This window comes from Rattus rattus, chromosome X (assembly GCF_011064425.1).
Source record: "Rattus rattus isolate New Zealand chromosome X, Rrattus_CSIRO_v1, whole genome shotgun sequence".
NCBI lineage: Eukaryota > Metazoa > Chordata > Mammalia > Rodentia > Muridae > Rattus > Rattus rattus.
In genome coordinates, this window is record NC_046172.1 from 51118703 (window position 1) to 51130887 (window position 12185).

A 12185-nucleotide genomic window follows, 5' to 3' on the forward strand; every position below is an offset into this window, starting at 1 on the left:
AAAGATACATTTCTATGTGTATATGTGTATTCCACCATGAGCTTATGTGCATATCGTGCAGGTACCCACTGAAGCCAGAAGGCATCAGAACACCTGGAACTAGAGTTATAGGCAGTTGTAAACCATCTGATGTGGTGGGGACTAAACTCGGATCTTCTGCAAAAGCAGTAAACACTCTGGACACTGATCCATCTCTCCAGTCCCTATGATAGAACTTTTAAAAGGCAAGACCTAGTGCGCGAAAGTTAGGTTACTCTGGGCATGGCATTGAGGCCCCAGTCCTTTCTTCTTTCCCTGTTTTGCTCCATTACCACTACATAAATGGTTTCACTCTGCCACATGATTCTTTTTCTGTGTAATACCATAGCACAGGCCCAAAGCAGCAGGGCCAATTATCAAGGACTGGGAACTCAGAAACTTGGGAGTAAAACACATTCTTTTAAAAGTTGATTACATCAAGTATTTGTTATAGTGTCAGAAGGTTGATCAACAGAACTTCCAAAGAGTTGTAACTGTATAGAATAGATATCTGATAGCTACTACCTCAGCCCAGTGCTAAGTCACGTTGACTACTACGATTTAATAAAAAAGTAATTTACCTCAGTGGCCTTCCTTCCAAAAGTTCATAATCATAACTGCATCATGAGAAAAATATTAGATAAGCCCAAGTTGAGGGGCACTCACAAAACAATAAAATCCAGATTATGCTTGGTGGCAGGTGCCTTCATCTGATGAGCCATCTTGCTGGCTACTCTTACATTTCGTAATTGTAAAAAGAAATACACCATATTAACATAAGCCTAAGAGTAGGAGAAATAGTTGTAGAGGGTACAGGTACATTTTCTACATCTATAAAAACATTAAACTATTTGAACTTTTAAAAAGCATGATGTCTATAAATGCAACATAGTATGCAGGTTTGATCCTAGAACACTAGTAAACATGACAGAATCCTAATAACACTTGCTGTCTACTTAATAATAATGTATTGATACTTCTTATTTTGATGAACTTACTTTAACAAACATTAAGGAAAACTGGGTCATGAGTGTAAGAGAACATTGTATTTTTACTACTATCATTATTATGTATCTGTACAGTAAGTATGTGTAGTGAATGCACATGTGTGCAGGTGTGAATACTTCTGTAAATGTTCACACACCAAAGGAGTATGCCTGCTGTTCTGCTCTCCTCTCTGCCAAATCCTTGAGGCACGTTCCATAGAACCGGAGTTGTAGGCACATATGTGTCCGTGCTAGGCCTCTTTACATGGGTGGCAGAATTTGAACTCAGGTTCTCATGCTTTAGCACCAAATTATTTAACTTGGAACTAGCGCTCCCCCAGCAGTATTGTTTTACATATTTATGGTGCTGAATACCATGCTGAAACAAACATGCCTTTGAGAGTTCTCTACTTATTTCTTTGCAACACTGCTACAAATCTAAAGTGGTTGTAAATAATCCAAGAAAATAATGTAATGTGGGGTAGATGAAAATACAAAGAAATCCATATGAACCACTCTAGGTAACCTGTCCAAGGGCACTTGACACATTTTGGATTCCTGGGGTAAAGTCTTTCCTTTTACACATGTCTTAATACCTAATATTGTTCCTGTTTGAACAGTGTGGATATATTTCCTGCACTCATATCTATTGAAAAGTGTGGTTGTGGTGAACGGGGGAAACTACATGACCGAAAACTCGAGACTAAAACAAAACAAAAATGGGGCAGCTTTCAGAAGTGATGGAAAGATAAGAGCAACTGGGAGGAAAGATCTGGTAACCACATAGTTCGCTCAAAACAGAGATGGTTAAGATTTTTCTGGGAAGTAAACCAGTGGTTCTTAACAGCTGGAAGAGGGGGAAGGGCCAGAGACTAAGAAAAATATTGACAGCCTTGGTGGTACTCCATTTTCTCTGCCTTACCTATGTCTGATGCACAAACTCTTTGACCCATATTATCCCTAGTGCTTTATATGAGATCAACAAAGAGTGATTTAATAACCTAATGTCTGCCATGATTTACTAAGGGTAAAACACACGGGGACAGGGAGGGAAGGGGATAAATCTAGGCATCAGTCACAAGATAGTCCAAACTTCTTGTTTCTGCAGCCATCTTTTCTCCAAATAGTGAGCTCTTTTGGCACATGCATCTGCCTACTTATTGTCTCAGATGAACAGCTCCCTATACATAGTAGGTACTAATGCACATCGAGTAATTAATAAGCAGAATGGGAAGCTGGAAAGTATTGCAACTGACAGAATATTTTTTGTGAAAACCCGTGATGACACCTGATGTAGTGGTACATATACAGAGAGGTAATCACAACACTCTGGAGACAGAAGATTGGGAGTTTAACACCATCATTAACTACATAGAGTCTGAGTCCAACCTAGGTATGTTGGAGTATGCCAATGTGACCCAAGTAAAGTCCTCTAAGAGGGAAACTTAATTACGAAATAACCCCCACACACACACATAAGATCAGGCTGCAGGGAAGCCTGTTGGGCATTTTTTCAAATTAGTGACTGATACAGGAGGGCCCAGTCCATTGTGGGTGGTGCTATCTCTGTCCTGGTGGTCCTGGGTTGTATGAGAAAGCAGGATGAGCAAGCCATGAGGAGCAAGCCAGTAAGCAACACTTCTCCATGGCCTCTGTATCAGATCTTGCCTCCAAGTTCCTGCCCTGTTGGAGAGTTCCTGACCAGATTTCCTTTCAGTAAGAACAGCAATGTGGAAGTATAAACCTAATAAACCCTTTCCTGGCCAACTTGCTTTTTGGTTATGGGTGTTTTATCACAGCTACAGGAATTCAAACTAAGACACTAGGGTACATAAAACCCTGTCCCAAAAACCCAAAAAGCAGGTTGGTGAGATGGTTCAGTATTTAAGTGCTTGCCAAACAGGCATGAAGAGACTAGAGTTTGGATCTTCCAAAAGCCAGGCAAATGCTAGGTGGATGTATTGGCCTACTTGTAATTCCAACCTCTGAAGGGTAAGACATGAGATCCCTGGAGCAAGCAGGCTAGCAAGACTTGCCACAGCAGCAGGTTCTGGGTTTGTTTGATGTAGAAGAGCATGCCTCAATCAATAAGGTGGAAGCGCAATTAAAGATTATTCTAGATATCTATCTCAGGCCTTATGTGCACATGCACACAAGTATATGTATACCAACACCACACAGATGTCTGCACATGCTACAATATGCATACACACCCACACATGAAATATGACAAAAGGAACAAATGAACCAAAGTAAAGATAGAACAATAGAAAGGAGTAAATCTATGAGGAAACAATCTCAAACATATCTTTACATTTAGTCCCTGCATTAAGATAATTAAAAACATTTTGATAATCAGATTTTTACTCCAATGGAGAGAGATATGGTACCTTACTCTTGAGATTATAAACTAGAAACAGAAGGGATGGATATGGTAATACTAAGTAAACATTTCAAAACATAAAAGTTATTCTCAAATTGTGTAATCTGAAGTCTAGTGAAAAATGGCATGTTAACAAGACAAAGATGAAGACTAAGATTTGATACAACTCGACAAAAGAGCTCTGAATGAGTCAATCTGATTATCTAGCACAGTGGTTCTCAGACTGTCACAGCACACAGTGAAATTTTCATTGAGAAATAGGGGAATATAATTACTTATTTTTAAAAGTCGAATTTATTCTCCACTGTAGGCTACTTGTACTGACTATACTGCTTCTATTTTGTTTTACCTATCAAAATATTCTTTCTTTTTTGAGAAGATGATGGTTAAGACAGAAAAGGTTTGGGGTTGGCCTTTTTAAAAAGACACCATGTTAATCCTTGAAATGCTACTGTTTGCTGGGGGTGGTGGTACACTGCTTTAATTTCAGGACTCAGGAGGCAGGGGCAGGTGGATCTCTTGTGAGTTACAAGCAGGGAACCTGGTCTACACCAGGAAGGGCTACATAATGAGACACTAACTAAACAGTAAAACAAAACAAGCTATCATGTATGTGTCCATGATTCCATGTAATTAAAAAGCATGTATGCTCATGTGTGTTCAAATGTTTAGTTTGATCTAGAAAATAAATAAGGGGATTGAAAAGAACAATGAAAACTGTACATTTACTGAGTACACTTAGTAGCTAGATCTCATGTTTCAAACATTTCTCATTGGATATTTATGTTTTGCATTAGCTATTTCCATATGGCATACAAAGAATAAAGGATAACATAGTATAAATAACTTGCCCAAGGGATGTGCTACCACTCAGATAAACCCAAGTTTACATGACTCTAAAACCTGTTCTTTCCTAAATCACACCATTTATGATTTCTAAAACTTGCTTTCATATCTATCTATCTATCTATCTATCTATCTATCTATCTATCTATCTATCTATCTATCTATCCATCCATCCATCCATCCATCCATCCATCCATCCATCCATCCACCCACCCACCCACCCACCTACTCACCCTCCTTCCCTGCCTCCCTCCCTCCCTCCCTGCCTCCCTGCCTCCCTCTCTCCCTACCCTACCTGCCTGGCTGCCTGCCTACCTACCTTTGTACATGGTCAGGAAGAACTTAACCACTGAGCCCTAACTATAGCCTCGTCTTTCTTTTTTAGTCAGAGTTTTCCAGACTGAAGTTAAACTAACTTGCTTTGTAGTGCAGGCAAGCCTTGAACGTATGATACTGCTTGATATGTGTACACACCTTGTTCAGCTTCTTTGTACATGTCTTGAGGCTTCCTTTACAAACATATTTTCTTATATATAACTTCAGTGTATTTACATAGTTACAGCAATGTCAGTTGTTCTTAAGCAATTAGCTTAGCCTCTTCTGTAAGCAACTATATAACAGGTATCAGCAAACATTACTATGTCAATACCTTGATTATCTGCAGTTGAAATACCCACCAAGTCAGAAGTACTCTGAAAGAAGTCAGGCAAAGCCAGGTGCAGTGGTGCACACCTTTAATCTCAGCATTTAGGGGGCAGAAGCAGGAGGAACTCTAAGTTTGAGGTCAGCCTGCTCTACTGCTCTACAGAGAGTTCCAGGATAATTAGGAGTAAACAGACAGCCCTTCTCTCAAACCAAAGAAACAAATTCAGCAGTAAGCTGTCTCAGAGTTTTAGAGTTGAAAAGATCAAATAGAAAAATGGCACTGGATACAGACATTAAGACCAAAAATCTATGATGAATTAGAGAGTTCAATATGTCATAGAGTATAGGAAAGTGAGATATCCAAGAGACATGAAAGAAAGGGGAGGCAGAGAGGGAAAGGAGAGGTGGGCAAGAACAAGGAGGGAAGAAGGAAAGGAGGTCCAGTGACATCCCCCAAACTGGGATACAGCACAAGAGGAGGACCCAAGGCCTGACACAGTAATGAGGGTATGGAGTGCTCACAAAAGAGCGCTATAATGACTGCCCTCCAAAAGACCCAACAGCAGCTGAAAGATTCAGAATGTAGATATTCACATTGAACCAACGAAAAGAAGCTGCTGACCCCTCTGGTTGAATCAGGAAAAAGATGGAGGAAGCTGAGGAGGAGGGTGACCCTGTAGGAGGACCAGCAGTCTCAACTAACCTGGACCCCTGAGATCTCTCAGACACTGGACCACCAACCAGGCAGCATACACCAGCTGAGATGGGGCCCCCAACACATATACCCAGTAGAGACTCTTGTGTCTGAGTTCAGTCAGAGAGGATGCACCTCACCCTCAAGAGACAGGAAACGCCAGGGAGTTTGGAGATTCAGTGGGGTAGGAGATAGGGACATCCTTGTGGAGGCTGGGGTTGGGAGGAGGTATGGAATAGGGTACAGTCAAAGGGTGGACCTGGAGGGGGATACAATTGGGTTTAAAAAAAAGATTAAATAAAATTTAAAAAAAAAAGAAAAAGAAAGAAGGCAGTGCAGGATAAATCTAAGACAGATGACAAGCAATCAAGTAGAAAACCAAGAAAGCTTAAGTTCAAGACCATGGTGGATTAAGTAGGATATGATGGTGACTGCTCAGGTCTGTACATACTGGAATGAAATGCAGAACATGTGAGCATAGATGACAGTAGAATTATACTTAGAAACAGTTTTAAAGGCATGTCGCTAATGCATCATAACTTAGAGATTTAAAATCTTTTTAAGACAATAATTTATTTTTCTTGCATCTCTTGATTTACTAAAGTCATCTGAAAATAACTCACCTTTAACAAGTGTTGATGACCAACTTTAATGATACATATTTCAGTTTCAGAAACATATGCAAACCATCAACAACATTACCAGGGTTCCATTGTCCCAGATGTTATTTCATTGGTACATTATATTGATATTTACGAAGCCTTTCAAATTCAACAACACAAAACAAAACAGCTTAATTTTTAAAAACTACAATGCTTTAAAAAAATGTAAACAGTTCATTTTTACATTATTGTAAAAAAAGAAGACTCACTCCTTAATGTGGCTTATTTTTAAGTGAGCAAAGCCTGGTGCTCATGGATAAAGAAAAGAATTCTTTACATAGAAACATTGTGCTCCAGTGTTGCAAAGAAAAAAATTATATTTATATATATATATATATATACACACATATATATATATACACTTACAAAGTAAAGAATAAGTCCACAATTTAGATCACAAAAAAATATTGTCCCCAAATTGAGAAATTTATAAAAAACCATTTACATATGGTTATTGACCTATTGAAAACCTATATAACATTTTCAAAACAATAATTCAGTCAAAAGATACATTTCTTAAAAATGAAATTTTGTGCAAAAAACTTTTTAGAACTAAAAACAAGACCACCTCACCTAGTAGGAGGCCAAAAGAGCCACCAAAATAATTTAACTTTGTTAGATTTAGTGCATGTAACCAAAAGGCACGCACATGTGATTAATATATTAATATCTTTTCATGCAGAAACCTGTGCATGTTTATAATTATATAACAAAACATCAACATAATAAAACATAAACTCTATGCTTGGCAATGTTAATCTAGCCACATTCTTTTCTAGTCTATCAGTCTAGGAGTTCCTAGATCACTAACACTGCCTCTCAAAAAATATATATTATATTTGAACAACTTTCAATAAAAGCTAAAAAAGGATGTTAGCCTTAAACACTATAATATTTTTCTCATTTCTGATACATATAGAAACTTAGTGATATGTTTATTTTAAATATAATTTCAAATTAAGATACAGTTTTACTTTTGTTAATAAACACTTTGATTGCTCCAGTAAAATCAGCAGAGAGAAGAACTTCTGTGTTATCTGTCTTCACGATACCTAAAAAGCACAGAAAAAGTTTATTATTAGTTCATTTTAAAGGACCAGGAAGCCTGTTGCCAAAATTATATATGTTCATGACCATGTTTCTACCTTTTTTGCGGGGGGGGGAGGGAAATCCTCTCCCAACCATATATTTTTCTTTGTTTGTTTTGATGTTTAGAATTCTTTCATCCTATGGTAATTTTCTTTGCAACTAAAATACACTTCCACTTAACTTCTTCTTAGATGTTCTTTTCCTGTCTTAAGAATGTTACAGTTCTTAGTTACTCAAGGTAGTTTAGGACTCAAAGTTATACATTTCAACCTCAGGATTGGAAGAATGTTACTAGCTAGGCAATCTGTCCCTAAAGGGGGTCTCTATGGTGATTGATAAGGCTGGCTTTACCACAGACATTGAAACTGCTGTGAAATGAGTACATACATTACTCTGTGAATGCTGACAGCACCGTGCCTTTATGGTCTGTATTGAAGATCTATATAGCTACAATGAATGGCCAAAATGCTTGCATTTTCATTTGCCAGCTGTGTAGAAGCATTTGCCAAACCAATTCCATGTTAACTAGATTATATATAGACTAAAAACTGTTGATGTAAGAAGCACTGATTACTTAGGGATAAAAGAATTTAAATTTTCATTGAAAAGTTGGGTACAGGGTGTGTAAGATAAAATGTTTTTTCACTGTAGGTTTGTTAATACCATCTGTGAGCCTTTGAACACTGCTTATAATCCTTCTACCATACCTTAAAGGCAAGCAGCACAACAGCAGTAAAGGACTTAGAGACATGAGAAAAGCAGAAGAAAATGAAAATTCTTTATTAAGACTCAACAATAAAGTCTGAGATGTTGGCTGGAGTCTCAGCACAAAGTGGGTGAGGCAGGAGTTTGACGAGGCCAGCCTAAAGACATAGTGAGCTCCAGGTAGGCTTGAGTTGCAAAGGGAGACTACACTGTCGTTAATTTTTATTACATGGTATAAACCAGATCACCCCAACCTGGGGTGAGAGTAATATAGAAAACCCTATACTGCCAAGTGTCAGGAATAAAGAAAGAGGGCCACTGGATGTGTTTTGTGAACTTATACCCTAGGTTACTACTTTAATCTTACGTATACCTAGACAGATACAAATTTGGAAATAATCTATTAAAATTTGTACACCTCCAAAAAGAATCCAGAGAGTCTATGGGACTTTGTTAATATGGTACAGTTTTGAGAAGGCTTTAAAACAATCTACTACATATTCTCTCTACATAGGCATGTATTAAAAGCTTAATAATCATGATCTGGGTTGAAAGAAGTGCTAGGTTGAACTTCATCCTTGTTTCTAAGAATATTCATCAGACAGAACGGCCCATTAAATAGATGGTACAAATGGCATTATTGGGTCAGTTCATTGAAAGTGCTTAAGAACTTTTCAGCAATCCCTCTGAAAAGTACCCTCTGAAGCCAGGCATGGTGGTACACATCTTCAATCCCAGCAGTCAGACAGGCAGATCTCTGCTGTGTAAGGCCACTCTGGTCCAAAATAGTTAGGGGTATAAACAAAAACCCTGACTTGAAAAACAAAACAAAACAAAACAAAACAGCCCCATATGTATATCCTATTTACTGTTGGGATTTCATGGCTCTCTAAAAGCTCTGCCTGAAGGGCACAAAACTATTAAAAAGTATTCTATGACTGAAATTCCTAATACAAGCTTATTTTCTCTAGTAACTGTCCCACAAATTCATGTTCTTAACCACACCCTTAAGGACTAACACAAAACATTTTATGTAATTGCTTGGTATATTCACTCTTACTTTTGAGTATTTCTTTCTAATTCCTATTCTGAGCATTTCAAATACCTCACATTAATATCAGCACGGGCACAGGCACGGGCACGGGCACAGGCACAGGGAGGCACTAGCAAGCAAATCTCTGTGATCTCAAGATCAACCTGGTCTGCAAAGTAAGTCCTAGGAAAGCCAGAGCTCCACACTAAGACCCTGCCTTAAGACAAATAAATAACTGAAATTACCGCTGATTCTCAAACACATGCTACAGATGACACAAAACTGCAGGTCTGGGAACAGTTACCTATTGCAAGAAGAACAACATTTGTAGAAAGCTAAAGAACCTTGCTCTCATTTGAATAATTAACTCAGCCAGCAAATGAGTACTGGGCATCAACTAAAAGCAGGCAAGCACTGCACTAGGAGCTGACAACGCAACATTAACTAAGGCAAAGTCTCTGCCATTGCTGTCTAGAAGAGGCTGATCAAAGCTGTATTTATAAAATTTAATTTTCACTTAAATTTTTTATCATATCACTTATCCGTGGGGTGCATCTGATGCCATGTGTAAGCACTGAAGAATACTCTTTCCTTCTATCATGTGTCCTGTGGAGTGAACTCAGGTGTCAGGCTTGGAAGTAGGGGCCTTTACTGGCTAAGCGATAATTTTGATCTCTCTTTAGAGAATGTTGCCTGCAGAAATGATGAATTTTCAATTTTCCAAAATTCTTAGATGAATTTAAAGGTGTAAAAGTTATAAGAAATATACATTTCTGACCATTCTAGTGACATATCTAATGACTGTTATGTTGTACACAATTTTTTTACATGCAGCAAAATCTTGCCATAGGTAGGTAGGAAAAAATCCAGAACAAAATAAAATATAGGCACCTACCAGTAGATGTGTTATCCAAAACTTCAGCATCTTCATAGTTATCAATCCCTTCCAATTTTTCAGATTGCACATCCAAGGATAGCATCAAACTTGGGTTTGGAGCAAAGATGGCTGACGTAACAACTGCATTATGTGCTGGGAAAAATTTATTTCAAGATAACTGAGAAATTTTATACTAAACTTTAAGACAAAATGAGAATATGAAAAAGATATTTTTAAATATATAAGACTAATTTTAAACTCAGATATATTTTCTAAAAACTGTCTCATAGATTCTATTCTTCCATTACTTTTCAAATTTTGGATTAGGATCAATTTTTCTTTGCTATAGAAAATAGAACAGTGAGCAATGAAACAGAACCAGGTATAATTGTTAAACTTCCAATATATCTGTGAAGATAAGGCTGTGCCTTGCTCTAAGTTTTTCCCTGTCTTGCTCTGGGTGGCAGTGTATTACCAAGCAGCATTTGGCTCCATTTTGAATAGAAATGCAGAGACAGGATGACATTGCATCTTATTTGTACACAAAGACACCATTGCTTGTACAGCACCAAGTACAAGCAAGCTCAGACTGTAAAACTACAAGGGTAGCACTTATAAACTTATCAACATAGACTGGAAGACATGACTGCAATGGCTTATTAAAACTATATCAGAGAAAAAAGAAACAAGCCCCAGACCTTTGTGAATACATCAAGATGTGGGATATGCTTATCTAGCCCCTATAAAAGGACAGGCCCTATCATTTTAATGACAAGGGTTACAAACTTACGGAACTGCAACTTGATCATGTGGTCTACATCAAAAACAGAGAAAACACTATAGTTCCATAAGCTTCAGCATAGCTTAGTCTCCTCTGCTTGAAGTGTTCCACTTGAATTGTCTGCCAACTGTTTCTCCATCCTGTATTTTCAGAGCTTGGCTGTGGCTTTGGTCTTCTCAGAATCCAGAAGCTCTTCTGTTGTTTTCCTAAATATCTTATCTAACAACCTTAGTGACTCTTTGCATGTATCTGCTTCTGTCCCTGCAAGGCATCTCTGAACTCTGTGACCTCTTTAACCATTTAGTAGCCGCCTATATAAACTACTAATTATTGTGTTTTATGCAGTGTGTGGTTTGAAACTTAACTATTAGTAATTAACATTGGAACAAAAGAGCCAGTGAGATGGTCCATTTGGTAAAGGTTCTTGTTACAAGTCAACCAACCTGGTTTGATCCCTGAAACCAAGTTTTAAAAGGAAGAAGAACACTTACTCCACACAGTTGTCCTCTGGCCTCCACACTTACACAGTGTCATGAGGAATGATACCTCCCACACTACTCCCACACAAGTAATAATTCTTAAAACTTGGGATAAAAGAAATTGTGTTGGCCAGTGGCCAGCTACCAGAGGAAACTGGGACTTCTTGGGAAATTGCAGCCAACAATGTCTTAACTTATGAATTTATTGTTATTCTATAAATTCTGACATAGTGGAAAGACATAAATATGTCCATCTATGTTTCCAGCATAGTGATATCTCAACAAATATCTACTCCTTTATAATAATGCACATATATATGTAAGCTGCATTTGCTTACCTTTAATACCTTCCCAGAAGTCATTACGATCTCTCCTGACTGAAGTAAACTTGCTTAGGTCATGGTAAGTACTCCAGATATAAACATATTTATCTTCTGAACCGCTAACGAGGTAAGTAAAGTCATGGCTATATTTGAGCAGGACAGGTCAAAAAATAAACAGAAAAAAAAATCAAGGTTTACTTCTATCAGTGCTTCCTGATTATAGATATCTACAACAACACCTGAAGTAAGATTGTCGAGAACTAAAGCCATCTCTTATTCTGGATTCTGAATGTGGGTTGATGATGCACAGCCAGGTTTTTTGGATGATGTCTGTTCATTGGTACTTATTTGTTCTAACACTATGATGATTACTATACTATCTCTGGGGATAACAAGGCTAATATTTTCAGACATTGGAGTGTTACCTATTATTCACATTTCGGACATTAATTATTAATGCTGCGGACCCAACCCAGAGCCTCATCCTGCTAATCAAGACTCTATTAGCTTTAGAATTTTCTTCAAAGCCCTGGTACCTATGATGTTGGTTAATCCATTCTAGTACTAGTGACTTAAAGGATAGCAAAAGAAGCCAACTGAATGGCTGGGTAATTACGGGGGACTTTAAGAAGAAAATAATGACTTTTGAGAAGAGTTGAAAGAA

The 12185-nt window shown here is 37.8% G+C and overlaps 1 protein-coding gene across 1 annotated transcript in view; it reads right to left on the reverse strand.

The window, feature by feature from the left end:
• Window positions 1-6202: 6202 nt before the first annotated feature.
• Wdr44 (WD repeat domain 44) overlaps window positions 6203-12185 on the reverse strand; it is a 102152-nt gene continuing 96169 nt past the window's right edge. Inside the window, 3 exon segments of the mRNA XM_032889598.1 lie at window positions 6203-7286; window positions 9957-10091; window positions 11537-11664. Of these exon segments, the coding sequence (XP_032745489.1) occupies window positions 7192-7286; window positions 9957-10091; window positions 11537-11664 (358 nt within the window). The 3' untranslated portion in view covers window positions 6203-7191.